The sequence below is a fragment of the Rhinopithecus roxellana genome, chromosome 12 (assembly GCF_007565055.1).
Source record: "Rhinopithecus roxellana isolate Shanxi Qingling chromosome 12, ASM756505v1, whole genome shotgun sequence".
Classification (NCBI taxonomy): Eukaryota; Metazoa; Chordata; class Mammalia; order Primates; family Cercopithecidae; genus Rhinopithecus; species Rhinopithecus roxellana.
Window position 1 is genome coordinate 114,946,858 of NC_044560.1, and position 16,901 is coordinate 114,963,758.

Sequence of the window (16,901 nt, forward strand, 5' to 3'; positions counted from 1 at the left end):
TGCAGTGAGCCGAGATTGCGCCACTGCATTCCAGCCTGGGTGACAGAGCGAGACTCCATCTCAAAAAAAAAAAAAAAAAAAAATTCAAAAATTAGCCAGGCGTTGTGGCACATGCCTGTAATCCCAGCTACTCGTGTGGCTGAGGCAAGAGAATCGCTCGAACCCGGGAGGCGGAGGCTGCAAGGAGCCGAGATCACGCCATTGCACACCAGCCTGGGCAACCAAGCAAGACTCCATTAAAAATAATAATAATACTGTGAGTGTAAAACCGATGAACTCGGTGCTTTTCATGTGTCTCGTAGTTGACGTGTCATTGATATTTCACTTGAAATGCGTTTGGATTTTTATTAATAATATACTTGGGGCGATGGGAGAAGGTAGCCAATCACAGCTGAGGCTTCTAATCGGTGATTCTCAGCGGCAATCACAATTATCTGGGACTCTTTAAAGAACTCCAGGGTCTGAGCAGCCCCAGTCTAACTCATCAACCAGCATCTCTGGGCGTTCGTGCTTTGAAATGAGGACCCAGATAGGTAAGTTTAACAGGCAGCCTAGATTGAGAACCACAGGTGCAGATCCGGAAGCTCATGGGAGGCATTGAGCCCCGCCCCCGGCCTCTCTAATTCCGGCGGATACAGGAAGTGCTCAGCAGGGATTACGCCCCGAGAGCCAATCACAGGGCTGCGGCCAGAAGAAGCCTTTTTATTAGAGCTTTCTCAGCCCACATCCCTCAGTGCCGCCGGGGAGTAGGGCCAGGTGTTAGGAGGTGAGTAGCTCTCGGGCAACTCTGCAACTTCATTTCTTTATTTCTCCATTCCACAGCTGGTAAAAATTTCTCCTTTTTTTTTTTTTTTTTTTTTTTTAAATTGAGACGGAGTGTCGCTGTGTCGCCCAGGCTGGGGTGCAGTGGGGCGATCTCGGCTCACTTCAAGCTCCGCCTCCCGGGTTTCCGCCATTCTCCTGCCTCAGCCTCCCGAGTAGCTGGGACTACAGGCACCTGCCACCACGCCCGGCTAGTTTTTTGTATTTTTAGTAGAGACGGGGTTTCACCGTGTTAGCCAGGATGGTCTCGATCTCATGACCTTGTAAACCACCCGCCTCGACCTCCCAAAGTGCTGGGATTTCAGGCGTGAGCCACCGCGCCCGGCCTTTTTTTTTTTTTTTTTCTTGACGGGGAGTCGGTCTTGCTCTGTCGGCCAGACTGGAGCGCAGTGGTGCAATCAGGTTCAAGCTTGAACACTTACCAGGTTCAAGCTGTTTTCATGTCTTAACCTCCTGAATAGCTCGGACTACAGGCGTGAGCCACCATGCCTGGAAAACACTGAATAGCTTTTCTTTTTCTTTTTTTTTTTTTTTTTTTTTTTCTTTTTTGAGGGTCTTACTCTGTTTCCCAGGCTAGAGCATTGTGGCAGATCTCAGCTCACTGAAGCCTTGACCTCTTGGGCGCAAGCAACCCTCGCACCTCAGCCTCTGAAGTAGCTGGGACCCTGGGAGGGTGCCACCACATCTGTTACGGCTAAATAATATGATCACTATTTGTAGAGACTCACTAGATGTAGGGTGTTAGTATGTTGCCCAAGCTGGTCCCCCGGGTTCCAGAGATCTTACTGCCTCAGACTCCCAAAGTGCTGGAATTACAGGCAAGAGCCACCGTTCCGGGCCTAAATCTTGTCTTCTGTTAGAAGTTCAATGTTTCTGCGGGTCTCGGTGGCTCACACCTGTAATACCAGCGCTTTGGGAGGGTAAGGCGGGCAGATCACCTGAGGTGATGACCAACATGTAGAAACCCCGTCTCCACTAAAAGTGTAAAATTAGGTGGGCATGGTGGAGCATGCCTGTAATCCCAGCTCCTGGGGAGGCTTATAGCAGGACCAGCCACAGACCAAACCTCTCAGACACCCAGTTGTAGCAGGAAGGGCTTTATTCAGCTGGGAGCATCGGCAAGCTACTGCCTTAAAATCCGAGCTCTCCAGTGCACAATTTCTGTCCCTTTTTTTTTTTTTTTGAGACGGAGTTTCGCTGTGTCACCCAGGCTGGAGTGCAGTGGCGCGATCTCGGCTCACTGCAAGCTCCGCCTCCCGGGTTCCCGCCATTCTCCCTCCTCAGCCTCCCAATAGCTGGGACTACAGGCGCCCGCCACCTCGCCCGGCTAGTTTTTTGTATTTTTAGTAGAGACGGGGTTTCACCGTGTTAGCCAGGAGGGTCTCGATCTCCTGACCTCGTGATCCGCCCGCCTCGGCCTCCCAAAGTGCTGGGATTACAGGCTTGAGCCACTGCGCCCGGCCTAATTTCTGTCTCTTTTAAGGGCTCACAACACTAAAGGTTTCATATGAAAGGGTTGTGATTAAGCAATCTAGGGGATACGGGATGGGGGTTTCATGCACTGGTACAGAAACAACAGGGCAGGGAGTTTCACAACGTTCTATACAATGTCAGGAACATGGGTTTCTAAGTCATGAGTTGATTTTTAACTACTGGGTTTAGGCTAGGCAGACCCAGACATGGTTCTGGGCTTGGCGCCGGGCTGCCTGTCTTTGGTTTTACCTCCCAGTTTTTTTTTCTTTCTTTTTTTTTTTTTTTTTTTTTTTGAGACGGAGTCTTGCTCTGTCGCCCAGGCTGGAGTGCAGTGGCCGGATCTCAGCTCACTGCAACCTCCGCCTCCCGGGTTCATGCCTTTCTCCTGTCTCAGCCTCCCGAGTAGCTGGGACCACAGGCGCCTGCCACCTCATTCGGCTAATTTTTTGTATTTTTAGTAGAGACGGGGCTTCACCGTGTTAGCCATGATGGTCTCGATCTCCTGACCTCGTGATCCGCCCATCTTGGCCTCCCAAAGTGCTGGGATTACAGGCTTGAGCCACCGCGCCCGGCCCCAGTTTTTTTTTCTTAAAACAAGTACTGAGTATAAAACAATATGAGGGCCGGGCGCGGTGGCTCAGATGCTTAGATCTAGAGTGTCTAGTTTACATTGGTTCATAAGAGGATAGGTTTGTGTGCTTTTATTTCTGGTCTCGGGGGATTTGGGATAACGCTCAAAAAAAAAAAAAAATGGAACAGGTCAGATGCTGTGGTTGCTGTGTGTGGAGTCCTGGGCGGTGCTGAGGTTGTGTCTAATGAGTCCTCTTAACAGAAGGTATTGTCTTTTATTCATTGAGGTGGTGGAGCCTCTTATCGTCATTCTATTCCAGCTTCCCGACCTGAGTCTTATGCAAATACCTATGCTAGTTGTCATTCTCACGTTATTCACAGCTAGCATATAGAGAGGTGTTACACCCTTTCTGTAAAGTTTTTGTTGCTGCTGCTATATATATATATATTTTGTTGTTGTTGTTGAGACAAAGTAGCTCTGTTTCCCAGGTTGGAGTGCAATGGCGCTACCTCAGCTCACTGCCACCTCCACCTCCCAGGTTCAAGCAGTTCTCGTACGTCAGCCTCCTAAGTAGCTGGGACTACAGCCGTCTGTCACCATGTCCAGCTAGTTTTTGTATTTTTAGTCAATAGAGGGTTTCACTGTGTTGGCCAGGCTGGTCTCAAGCTCCAGACCTCAGGTGATCCTCCCGCCTCGGCCTCCCTAAGTGCTGGGATTACAGGCGTGAGCCACCCCACCCGGCCCTGCTGTTGTTTTTAAAATAAAGACAGGGTCTTATGTATGTTGCGAGGCTGGTCTGGAATTTCTGGACTGGAGTGATCCACCCACCTCAGCTTCCCAAAGTGCGGGGATTACAAGCATCAGCCACCACCCCCAGTGTTGTGTTTTTGTTCTACCAGGCTGGAGTGCAGTGGTGCGATCACAGCTCACTGCAGCCTTAACTTCCCTAGCTCAGGTGATCCTCCTGCCTCGGCGTCCTGAGTACCTGGGACTACAGGTGAATGCCACTATGCCCAGCACTTCTTTTTTGTATCTTTTTTTTTTTTTTTTTTTTGTAGAGACAGGGTTTTGCCATGTTGGCCAGGCTGGTCTCAAACTCCAAGCAATCCTCCCACCTTGGCTTGCCTTGGCTTCCCAAAATGCTGGGGTTACCGGTGTGAGCCACAGCCCCCAGCCAGCTTCAGTAAAGTAAAAGTCACACACCTGTGTCCTGAGACCAGGCTCCACCTCTAACTCATCTTCAAGCCTTTTTTTTTTTTTTTTTTTTTTTTTTGAGGCGGAGTCTCGCTCTGTCGCCCGGACTGGAGTGCAGTGACCGGATCTCAGCTCACTGCAAGCTCCGCCTCCCGGGTTTACGCCATTCTCCTGCCTCAGCCTCCGGAGTAGCTGGGACTACAGGCGCCGCCACCTCGCCCGGCTAGTTTTTGTATTTTTAGTAGAGACGGGTTTCACCGTGTTAGCCAGGATGGTCTTGATCTCCTGACCTCGTGATCCGCCCGTCTCGGCCTCCCAAAGTGCTGGGATTACAGGCTTGAGCCACCGCGCCCGGCTTTTTTTTTTTTTTTTTTTTTTTGAGACAGTTTCACTCTTGTTGCCCCAGGCTGGAGTTCAATGGCTCGCCACAGCCTCCGCCTCCCACTCCCGGGTTCTAGCGATTCTCCTGCCTCAGCCTCCCAAGTAGCCGGGACTACAGGCATGTGCCACCATGCCCGATTAATTTTTGTACTTTTAGTAGAGACGGGGTTTCATCATATTGGCCAGGCTGGACTCTGTCACGTGCGTCCATGTGAAGAGCCCACCAAACAGGCTTTGTGTGAGCAATAAAGCTTTTTAATCACCTGGGTGCAGGCGGGCTGAGTCCGAAAAGAGTCAGTCAGCGAAGGGAGATAGAGGTGGGGCCGTTTTATAGGATTTGGGTAGGTAAAGGAAAATTACAGTCAAAGGCGGGTAGTTCTCTGGTGGGCAGGAGTGGGGGTCACAAGGTGATCAGTGAGGGAGATTTTTGAGCCAGGATGAGCCAGGAGAAGGAATTTCACAAGGTAATGTCATCACTTAAGGCAAGGACCGGCCATTTTCACTTCTTTTATGGTGGAATGTCATCAGTTAAGGCCGGGACCCGCCATTTGCACTTTTGTGGTGGAATGTCATCAGTTAAGGCCGGGACCCGCCATTTGCACTTTTGTGGTGGAATGTCATCAGTTAAGGCCGGGACCCGCCATTTGCACTTTTGTGGTGGAATGTCATCAGTTAAGGCAGGGACCCGCCATTTGCACTTTTGTGGTGGAATGTCATCAGTTAAGGCAGGGACCCGCCATTTGCACTTTTGTGGTGGAATGTCATCAGTTAAGGCCGGGACAGGGCATTTTCACTTTCGTGATTCTGCAGTTACTTTAGGCCATCCGGGCGGGCGGATATATGTACAAGTCACAGGGGATGCGATGGCTCAGCTTGGGCTCAAAGGCCTGAGAATCTCGAACTCCTGACCTTTGGCGATCTACCCGCCTCAGCCTCCCAAGTGCTGGGATTACAGGCATGAGCCACCAGGCCCAGCCTCAAGCCTGTTTTAATTCAACTTGCCATTTTACTTCCATTTAAGTAACCTCCATTCAGTAGCTCCTTGTTTTCCATTTATTCTGTGTGAATCCAACCCACCTGGGGAGTGGCCAGAGCCAAAAAGAATGGTTAAGTAATAAACAGTGTTGGCCAGATGCGGTGGCTCATGCCTGTGATCCCAACACCTTGCGGGGCTGAGGTGGTTCAGATCTCTTGAGGTCAGGAGTTCAAGACCAGCCTGGCCAACATGGCAAAACCCCATCTCTACTAAAATTACAGAAATTAGCCTAGCGTGGTGGCCAGTACCTGCAATCCTAGCTACTCAAGAGGCTGAGGCAGGAGAATCGCTTGAACCTGGGACGCGGAGGTTACAGAGAGCCCAGACTGCACCTGGGGAGTTTTTTGAACTCCGTCTCAAAAAAGCAAACCCTAGCACGGTGAATTGCTGAGGCCTCTCTGCCCCAGCTCCGCTGCCCCGCCCTAGCCTGAGGCCACAGCTCCTCAAATGCTTGACAAACCATTGTCTTTGCCATTGCAAGAGCAGAGGGCAAAGCGAAGTCCCTGGATCACTCCTGAGAGGTCTCCATGTGTGTGCTTTTTTTTCTTTTTCTTTTTTTTTTTTTTTTTTTTTTTTTGAGACGAAGTCTGTCGCCCAGGCTGGAGTGCAGTGGCGCCATCTCAGCTCACTGCAAGCTCTGCCTCCTGGGTTCACGCCATTCTGCCTTAGCCTCCCAAGTAGCTGGGACTACAGGTGCCCGCCACCATGCCCGGCTAATTTTTTGTATTTTTAGTAGAGACGGGGTTTCACTGTTTTAGCCAGGATGGTCTTCATCTCCTGACCTCGTGATCCGCCCACCTCGGCCTCCCAAAGTGCTGGATTTACTGGCATGAGCCACCGTGCCTGGCTGTGTGTTTGCATTTTCACATTCACCCCAGTTTTCATGAAGTGTCTTATCTCCTGGGTGACTGACATAGCTTTCCACTTCCTCATCCGATCTATGCTTGTCCTTACATTGTTGTGTTACTACTTTGCTATAATGAGAGAATGTTTTCACTTTATAGGCTTTTAGAGCCTGAGCAGTCCCTCAGGGAAAACTGTAACAGTAGCTGGTTATTTTGCAGTTAGAAAAACTAGCTGGGCATCGAGGCAGGCGAATCAGGAGGTCAGGAGTTCGAGACCAACCTGGCCAACTTGGTGAAATCACATCTCTACTAAAAATACAAAAATTAGCTGGGCAGGCCGGGCGCGGTGGCTCAAGCCTGTAATCCCAGCACTTTGGGAGGCCGAGACGGGCGGATCACGAGGTCAGGAGATCAAGACCATCCTGGCTAACACGGTGAAACCCCGTCTCCACTAAAAATACAAAAAAAACTAGCCGGGCGAGGTGGCGGCGCCTGTAGTCCCAGCTACTCGGGAGGCTGAGACAGGAGAATGGCGTAAACCCGGGAGGCGGAGCTTGCAGTGAGCTGAGATCTGGCCACTGCACTCCAGCCTGGGTGACAGAGCGAGACTCCGTCTCAAAAAAAAAAAAAAAAAAAAAATTAGCTGGGCATAGTGGTGAACACCTGTAATCCCAGCTACACAGGCGGCTGAGGCAGGAGAATTGCTTGAATCCAGGAGGTGGAGGTTGCAGCAAGCTGAGATTGTAGCAATGCACTCCAGCCAGGGTGACAGTGACACTCCGTCTCAAAAAATAAAAATAAAAATATAAAGTAGCTGGGTGTGGTGGTGGGTGCCCATAATCCCAGCTACTCGGAAGACTGAGGCAGGAGAATTGTTTGAACCTGGGAGGCGGAGGTTGCAGTGAGCTGAGATCACACCACTGCACTCCAACCTGGGCAGCAGAGTGAAACTGTCTCAAAAATAAGTAAATAAAAGTAAAACGAGATGAGGTTTCACTCTGTTGCCCAGATGGGAGTGCAGTGGCACAATCAGGCCTCACTGCAGTTTCAATCTCCCAGGCTCAAGCGATCCTCCCACCTCGGCCTCCTGAGTTGCTGGGACTATAGGCATGCACCACCACCCACTGCTAACTTACTTTTTGTGGAAATGGGGGTCTCACTGTGTTGCCCACGCTGGGAGTTTGTTCTTGAAGAAGCAGGGTAATGTGAGAGTGCCCTTGTTCATGGCACAGAGGGGACTGGCATTGAGACAGGAGTGCTGATCACCATCCCTCTCCATTCCTCCCTTAATTCTCATCAGAACTGCCACGTGGGACAAGATGGTGTCGTCGACCCAGGTGAACTTCAACCTGCAGGCTCTCTTGGAGCAGCTCAGCCAGGATGAGCTGAGCAAGTTCAAGTCTCTGCTCAGGACAGTCTCCCTGGGAAATGAGGTCCAGAAGATCCCCCAGAAGGAAGTAGACGAGGCGGATGGGAAGCAACTGGCGGAAATCCTCATCAGCCACTGTCACAGCTACTGGACGGAGTTGGCGACCATCCAGGTCTTTGAAAAGATGCACCGAGTGGATCTGTCTGAGAGAGCAAAGGACGAACTCAGAGGTGAGCAGAAGTCGGTCCACACTGTGTCCTAGGAGGAAGTAAAGCGACGTCTCCAGGACTTAGAAATTCAGAAGGTCATCCCAGCACTTTGGGAGGCCGACTTGGGTGACTGAGGTCAGGAGTTTGAAACCAGCCTGATCAACATGGTGAAACCGCATCTCTACTAAAAATAAAAAATTAGCCAGGCGTGGTGGCAGACACCTGTAATCCCAGCTACTCGGGAGGCTGAGGCAGGAGGATCCCTTGAACCTGGGAGGCGGCGGTTGCTGTGAGCCGAGATCATGCCATTGCACTCCAGCCTGGGCAACGAGCAAAACTCGGTCTCAAAAAAGAAATGGCATTGAGGCTTAGAGAAGGACTGTGTGTTCTGAACACAGGTGCTAGATCTTCATCAACTCTGGTGTCTGTCCTTTTTTGACCTGTTTCTGTCCCTTTCAGGGATCGTACCGTTGGCCTGACATATCTGTGGATTTCACCAATCCCAGATCAGAAATAATGGGGGCAAAGACAATTAAAAATTACAATAAAATGCACATGAACTGTGGTTATTACTCTCTTAAGAGAGGATCTCGCTCTGTCCCCCAGGCTGGAGTGCCGTGGCATGATCTCGGCTCACTGCAACCTCCGCCTCCTGGGTTCAAGCGATTCTGCTGCCTCAGCCTCCCGAGTAGCCAGGATTACAGGCACGTCCCACCACGCCTGGCTGATTTTATTTGTATTTTAAATAGAGATGGGGTTTCACCATGTTAGCCAGGATAGTCTCGATGTCCTGACCTCGTGATCTGCCCGCTTTGGCCTCCCAAAATGTTGGGATTACAGGCGTGAGCCACTGCACCCAGCCAGCTAGTGCATTTAAAACAACTCTACTTTCTACCCCATAACTTTATTTTACACTTTTTGTTTGTCTGAGACGAGTCTCACTGTGTCATGCAGGATGGAGTGCAGTGGTGCAATCTGTTCATTGCAACCTCCGCCCCCCAGGTTCAAGCGATTCTCCTGCATCAGCCTCCTGAGTAGCTGGGATTATACAGGCACCTGCCACTGTGCCTGGATAAATTTTGTATTTTAATAGAGACGGGATTTCACTATGTTGGACAGGCTGGTCTTCAACTCCTGATTGCGTGATCAGAACGCCTCAGTCTCCCAATGTGTTGGGATGACAGGCGTGAGCCGCCACCTGGCTGTACTTTTTTTTGAAACGGGGTCTCGCTTTGTGGCTCAGGCTGGAGTACAGTGGGGCGATCACAGCTCACTGCAGCCTCGACCTCCCAGACTCGAGCAATCCTGCCACCATAGCCTCCCACCACACCTCGCTGATCTTTGTATTTTTTTTTTGTAGAGACAGGGTTTCACCATGTTGCCAAGGCTGGTCTGAAACTCCTGTGGGCTCAACTGATCCTCCTGACTTGGCTTCCCAAAGTCCTGGGATCAGAAACATGAGCCACAGTGCCTGGCCAGTGCAGCTTTATTTACAGTTACCAAGATACAGAGTCAGTCTAAGTGACCATCACTGGATGAATGGAAAATGTGGTGCCCGTTGGGTACACTGCCTACTGCCTGGGTTATGAGATTATTGGGACCCCAAGCCTCAGAAAGGAAACCTGGTAGGCCGGGCACGGTGGCTCACACCTGCAATCCCATCACTTTGGGAGACCAAGGCGGGTGGATCACTTGAGGCCAGGAGTTTGAGACCAGCCTGGCCAACTGGGTGAAACCCTGTCTCTACTAAAAATACAAAAAAATTAGCCAGGCATGGTGGTGGGCGCCTGTAGTCCCAGCTACTTGGGATGCTGAGGCAGGAGGATGGCTGGAACCAGGGAGTTGGAGGTTGCAGTAAGCTGAGATTGCACCATTGCACTCCAGCCTGGGTAACGGAGTGAGACTCCCTCTCCAAAAAAAAAAAAGGTATTAATTACACAATGGAATACTCTTCAACCTTAAGGAAATCCTCTCTTCTTTAAAAATTGCCAGTTTTATTTCCGTTGGAGATCACTTCTTAGCATAATATTTCCTATCTTTAATGGATGGGTGAGGGTTTTTGGTTTTTTTTGAGACGAAGTTTCACTCTTGTCACCCAGGCTAGAGTAGAAAGGCGTGGTCTCGGCTCACTGTGACCTCCGCCTCCTTGGAGGGAGTGATTCTCCTGCCTCAGCCTCCCAAGTAGCTGGGATTACAGGCGCCTACCACTATGCTCGCTAATTTTTGTATTTTAGTAGAGATGGGGCTTCACCATGTGGGCCAGACTGATCTGAAACTCCCGATCTCAGGTGATCTGCCCACCTCAATCTGCCCACCTCGGCCTCCCAGTGTTGGGATTACAGGCGTGAGCAACCATGCCCAGCCAAGGGTTTTTACCTCTAGCTGGCCTCCGGAGGTTACAAGTTTGAAAATAGGAGGAGGAAACCCAGAGAGTTGTAAACTTACAAGGATCTGAGCCCTGAAAAAGATGCAAAGTTTCTTTCTGTGCTGATCGCGCTCACACAAACATGGTGAATGTTCCTAAAACCTGCCGGACTTTCTATAAGAAGTGTAGCAAGCACCATCCCCACAGAGTTACACAGGGCAAGGATTTTGGTATGCCCAAGGGAAGCAGTGTTATGGCAGGAAGCAGAGTGACTACGGTGGGCAGACTAAGCCAATTTTCTGGAAAAAGGCTAAAACTACAAAGAAGATTGTGCTAAGGCTTGAGTGCATTGAGCCTATCTGCAGATCTAAGAATGCTAGCCAAAAGATACAAGCGGCCAGGAGCGGTGGCTCACGCCTGTAATCCTAGCACTTTGGGAGGCCAAGGTGGACAGATCATGAGGTCAGGAGTTTGAGACTAGCCTGGCCAAAATGGTGAAACCCCATCTGTACTAAAAATACAAAACTTAGCCAGGCATGGTGGTGCGTGCCTGTAGTCCCAGCTACTCGGGAGGGTGAGGCAGCAGAATCTCTTGAACCTGGGAGACGGAAGTTGCAGTGAGCCAAGATCTTGCCACTCCAGCCTGGGTGACAGAGTGAGACTGTCTCAAAAAAAAAAAAAAAAAAAAAAAAAAAGATGCAAGCATTTTGAACTGGGAGGAGATAAAAGACCAAGTGATCCAGTTCTAAGTGTTGTCTTTTATGAAGGCAATAAAATCTTGAATTCATATTAAAATGCAAATCTCCCCCCCCCTTTTTCCTTTTTCAGAAGCAGCTTTGAAATCATTTAATAAGAACAAGCCTTTATCATTAGGTAAGTTACTCATTTACAACTTTCATTCTTCATGTGAGGTTTGGGGCTTGGGGCTCTTTTTTTTTTTTTTTTTTTTTTTTGAGACGGAGTCTCGCTCTGTGGCCCAGGCGGGAGTGCAGTGGCCGGATCTCAGCTCACTGCAAGCTCCGCCTCCCGGGTTCACGCCATTCTCCTGCCTCAGCCTCCCGAGTAGCTGGGACTACAGGCGCCCGCCACCTCGCCCGGCTAGGTTTTGTATTTTTAGTAGAGACGGGGTTTCACCGTGTTAGCCAGGATGGTCTTGATCTCCTGACCTCGTGATCCACCCGTCTCGGCCTCCCAAAGTGCTGGGATTACAGGCTTGAGCCACTGCGCCCGGCCGGGGCTTTGTTTTAAGAAGAGACAGTACTGACTACTAAGAATGTAAAGAAATGCCGGACTTCTCATCCCTGCTCCCAGGACGGAGCTGGTCACACAGGTGGGTAGCGGTAAGACCTGGGAAGCTGAAACACGGTAGCATTTGTTGGAAATCTATAAATACATAAAAAGTGGGGAAGAGCAAGCTTGGCCTTTGAAACTGGATAAGCTAGAGACATTTCTTTTTTGAGATGGAGTCTTGCTCTGTCACCTAGGCTGGAGTGCAGTGGCACGATCTCGGCTCACTGCAACCTCTGCCTCCCAGGTTGAAGCAATTCTCCTGCCTCAGCCTCTGGAGTAGCTGGGATTACAGGCAACCACCACGAGCCCTGGCTAGATTTTTGTGGTTTTTATAGAGATAGGGTTTCACTATGTTGTCCAGGCTGGGTCTTGAACTCCTGACCTCAAGTGATCTGCCCACCTCAGCCTCCCAAAGTGCTGGAATTGCAGGCATGAGTCACCACACCCGGCTTTTTTCTTTTTTTTTTTTGAAATGGGACTTCACTCTGTCACTTAGGCTGGAGTGCAGTGGTGCAATCATAGCTCACTGCAGCCTTGACCACACAGGCTTAGGCGATCCTCCTGCCTCAGCCTCCTGAGTAGCTGGGACCACAGGCACTTGCCACCCCGCCTGGCTCACTTTTTCACTTTTTTTTTTTTGAGACGGAGCCTCGCTGTGTCGCCCAGGCTGGACTGCAGTGGCGCGATCTCGGCTCACTGCAAGCTCCGCCTCCCGGGTTCCCGCCATTCTCCCGCCTCAGCCTCCAAGTAGCTGGGACTACAGGCGCCCGCCACCGCGCCCGGCTAGTTTTTTTGTATTTTTAGTAGAGACGGGGTTTCACCGTGTTAGCCAGGAGGGTCTCGATCTTCTGACCTCGTGATCCACCCGCCTCGGCCTCCCAAAGTGCTGGGATTACAGGCTTGAGCCACCGCGCCCGGCCACTTTTTCACTTTTTGTAGAGACAGAGTCTTGCTGTGTTGCCCAGGCTGGTCTTGAATTACTAAACTCAATCAGTCTTCCCACCTCATCCTCCCAGAGTGCTGGGGTACAGGCGTGAGCCATGACACCTGGCCCCTACCAGCTACTTATATCCTGAGGATTTTTTTTTTTTTGAGATGGGATCTTGCTCTGTTGCCCTGGCTTGATTGTGGTGGCACAATCATAGCTCATTGCAGCCTCAGCCTTCCAGGCTCCAGAGATCCTCTTACCTCAGCCTCCTGAGTAGCTGGACTACAGGTGTGCCCTGCCACACCTGACTAATATTTGTATTTTTGGTGGGGACAGTTTCACTGTGTTGCCAGATACGGTGTCAAACTCCTGGTCTCAAGTGATCCTCCCACCTTGGCCTCCCAGAGTGCTGGGGTTACAGACATGGTTCACCACACCTGGCCATGAAGACTTTTTATTTTATTATTATTATTATTTTTTTTTTTTTTTTTTTTTTTTTTTGAGATGGAGTCTCGCTCTGTCGCCCAGGCTGGAGTGCAGTGGCCGGATCTCAGCTCACTGCAAGCTCCACCTCCCAGGTTCACGGCATTCTCCTGCCTCAGCCTCCCGAGTAGCTGGGACTACAGGCGCCGCCACCTCACCTGGCTAGATTTTTTTTGTATTTTTTAGTAGAGACGGGGTTTCACCGTGTTAGCCAGGATGGTCTCAATCTCCTGACCTCGTGATCCGCCCGTCTCAGCCTCCCAAAGTGCTGGGATTACAGGCTTGAGCCACCGCGCCCGGCCTATTATTATTATTTTTTTTTTTTTTTTTTTTTTTGACAAAGTCTCACTCTGTCGCCCAGGATGGAATGCAGTGGCATGATCTCGGCTCACTGTAACCTCTGACCTCCGCCTCCCGGGTTCAAGCGATTCTCTTACCGTCGCCTCGGAAGTAGCTGGGATTACAGGCACCCACCACCATGCCCAGCTAATTTTTGTAATTTTAGTAGAGACAGGATTTCACTGTGTTCGTCAGGCTGGTCTCGAACTCCTGACCTCGTGATCCACCTGCCTCAGCCTCCCAAAGTGCTGAGATTATAGGTGTGAGCCACTGTGCCCGACCTTATGAAGACCTTTTTTGAGACAGTCTTGCTCTGTCACCCAGGCAAGATTGTACAGTGGTACAATCTCACTAAAGCCTCCGCCTCCCAGGTTCAAGAGATTCTCCTGCCTCAGTCTCCCTAGTAGCTGGGATTACAGGCGCCTACCACCATGCCTGGCTAATTTTCATATTTTCAGTAGAGACAGGGTTTCACCATGTTGGCCAGGCTGGTCTCGAACTCCTGAACTCAAGTGATCTGTCTGCCTCGGCCTCACAAAGTGCTGGGATTACAGGCGTGAGCCACCTCGCCTGGTGGTGAAGACTCTAAAGGTTCTTCTCAGACCAGCCTTTGTCCTGAAGTTCACGTGCCCGTGTCCAGTTGCCTCCCCAGCATCTTTTCAGGAGTTCCACGGACTCGCCCCTTCATTATCCAGGGTTAAGCTGCAGATACTAGGATTCCACCTTGTTCTTTTTTTTGAGATGGAGTCTCACTTGCTTTGTTGCCAGGCTGGAGCGCAGTGGCGCAATCTTGGCTCACTGCAGTCTCTGTTTCCTGGGTTTAAGCAATTCCCCTGCCTCAGCCTCCCAAGTACCTGGGACTACAGTTGCGTGCCACCATGCCTGGCTAATTTCTTGTGTTTTAGTAGAGATGGAGCTTTACCATGTTGGTCAGGATGGTCTCAATCTCCTGACTTAATGATCCACCTGCCTCGGCCTTCCAAAGTGTTGGGATTACAGGCATGAGCCACCCCACCCGACCGATTCCACCTTGTACTTACATTCTTTCCCAGTTCATTTTAAATTTATCTACCTCATCAGAAACTAGGGAGTTAGGCCCCGCAGGCAGATAACCTGAGGTTGGGAGCTCGAGACCAGCCTGACAAATATGGAGAAACCCTGTCTGTACTAAAAATACAAAATTAGCCGGACATGGTGGCGCATGCCTGTCATCCCAGCTACTCGGGAGGCTGAGGCAGGAGAATCACTTAAACCCAGGAGGCAGAGGTTGCAGTGAGCCGAGATCGCGCCTTTGCACTGCAGACTGGGCAGCAAGAGCGAAACTCCGTCTCAAAAAAAGAAAAATTAGGCAGTTAATCCTCAGAGCCTTTCCAGTGACCTTATGTGTGAGTACTCTGTGTGTGTGTGTGTGTGTGTGTGTGTGTCTTTCACACCTTGCGTTCTGAACTTTTAGAATTCGCACCAGAAAGGCACCTAAACCTGGGATCATGGCCCAATGTACTTTCACTTTTACATCCAGTACCTCGTCAACATCCTTTTTAGTAATCTAGTAAATGACCTAATCTAGGCTTAACTGTTGAGACTCAGTGGTCGAACCTGAGCCATCTTGGAGTCCCACTGCCAGCACAGCAACAGGCCTGTAATGCCCCCCTTTTTTTCTTCAGGGATAACACGGAAAGAAAGACAACCTCTAGACGTGGAGGAAATGCTGGAGCGTTTCAAAGCAGGAACACTAGGTGGGTGTCAGGACCTCCGACGCTGGAGTCAGCTGAGGGAAGCTGTCCCTTCTTGCTGCTTTCTCCTGTTCCTTTTCAGAACCCCATCTCTTTCCAATCTTTTTCTCCACTATTCTTAATCTGCCCGCTGTCTCCTGGAGAATTCCAACCTCCCTTCCATAAGAATAGCGGGAAGAACAAACGTTGCGGAGAATCAGAACCAGTCTGTAGAAAGTTAGGAGCATGGTGCACTTTTGTTTTTGCTTTGAGTTGGAGTTTCTCTGTCGCCCAGGCTGGAATGCAGTGGTGCGATCTCTGCTCACTGCAACCTCCATCTCCCAGGTTCAAGCGATTCTCCTGATTCTCCTGCCTCAGCCTCCTGAGTAGCTGGGGTTGCAGGTGCCTGCTACCACACCCAGCTAATTTTTTTTTTTTTTTTTTTTGAGATGAAGTCTTGTTCTTGTCATCTAGGCTGAAGTACAGTGGTATCATCCCTGTTTACTGTAGCCTCCGCCTCCCAGGTTCAAGTGATTCTCCTACCTCAGCCTCCCAAGTAGCTGGGATTACAGGTGCATGCCACCAAGCCCAGCTACGTTTTTCTTTTTTTGTATTTTTAGTAGACAGGTTTCACCATCTCAGTCAGGCTGGTCTCGAACTCCTGACCTCAAGAGATCTGCCCCGCCCCAGCCTCCCAAAGTGCTGGGATTACAGGCGTGAGCCACAGCACGCGGCCTTCTTTAAATTCTTTAAAAGTTGACAGGTGGCCAGGCGCGGTAGCTCACGCCTGTAATCTCCCAGCATTTTGGGAGGCTGAGGCGGATGGATCGTGAGTTCCAGAGATCGAGACCATCCTGGCCAACATGGTGAAACCCTGTCTGTACTAAAAATACAAAAATTAGCTGGGTGTGGTGGCGCGTACCTGTAGTCCAGCTACTCAGAAGGCTGAGGCAGTAGAATCCCTTGAACCTGAGAGGCAGAGGTTGTAGTGAGCTGAGATCGTGCCACTGTACTCCAGCCTGGCAATAGAGCAAGACTCCGTCTCAAAAAAAATTGACAGGTATAAATGTATTTATGGTACATTGTTCAGACAACTTGAAACAACTCAGAGAAGATTGAGTCTTATGGGTCAGTGACTTGTCTGAGCTGACTTTGTGATCAGGTTTTTTCTGTTTGTTTTTTTCTCGAAATGGAGTCTCACTCTGTCACGCAGGCTGGAGTCCAGTGGCTCAATCTCGGCTCACTGCAATCTCTGCCTCCCAGGTTCTAAGGGATGCTTCTGCCGCAGCCTCCCCAGGTACTGGGACTACTAGGTGCCCACCACTATGCCTGGCTAACTTTTGTGTTTTTGGTACAGATGGAGTTTCCCCAGGGTAGCCAGGTTGGTCTGGAACTCCTGACCTCAAGTGATCTGCCTCCCTGGGTCTCCCAAAGTTCTAGGATTACAGGTGTGAGCTACCACGCCCAGCCTGTGATCAGTTCAAGATCAGCCTTGCTTACTCTCACGTTCCCTTTTATCTTCCTGGTAGCATTTGTGTTTTTTCTTCAGCGTTTCTCCCTTGTCGCCCAGGCTAGAGTGCAATGGCGTGATCTTGGCTCACCACAACCTCCACCTCCCAGGTTCAAGCGATTCTCCTGCCTCAGCCTCCCAAGTAGCTGGGATTATAGGCGCCCGCCACCACATCTGGCTAATTTTTTTTTCTCTTTTTCTTTTTTTTTTTTTTTTTTTTTTTTTGAGACGGAGTCTCACTCTGTCGCCCAGGCTGGAGTGCAGTGGCCGGATCTCGGCTCACTGCAAGCTCCGCCTCCTGGGTTTATGCCATTCTCCTGCGTCAGCCTCCTGAGTAGCTGGGACTACAGGCGCCCGCCACCTCGCCCGGCTAG

General features: G+C 50.4%; 1 protein-coding gene across 1 annotated transcript in view; it reads left to right on the forward strand.

Annotated features, from left to right (window-relative positions):
• Positions 1-735: 735 nt before the first annotated feature.
• NLRP2 (NLR family pyrin domain containing 2) overlaps positions 736-16,901 on the forward strand; it is a 35,764-nt gene continuing 19,598 nt past the window's right edge. The window contains exons 1-4 of the mRNA XM_010379162.2: positions 736-766; positions 7,623-7,921; positions 11,094-11,138; positions 14,970-15,041. Of these exons, the coding sequence (XP_010377464.2) occupies positions 7,642-7,921; positions 11,094-11,138; positions 14,970-15,041 (397 nt within the window). The 5' untranslated portion in view covers positions 736-766; positions 7,623-7,641. The remainder of the gene's footprint in view (positions 767-7,622; positions 7,922-11,093; positions 11,139-14,969; positions 15,042-16,901) is intronic.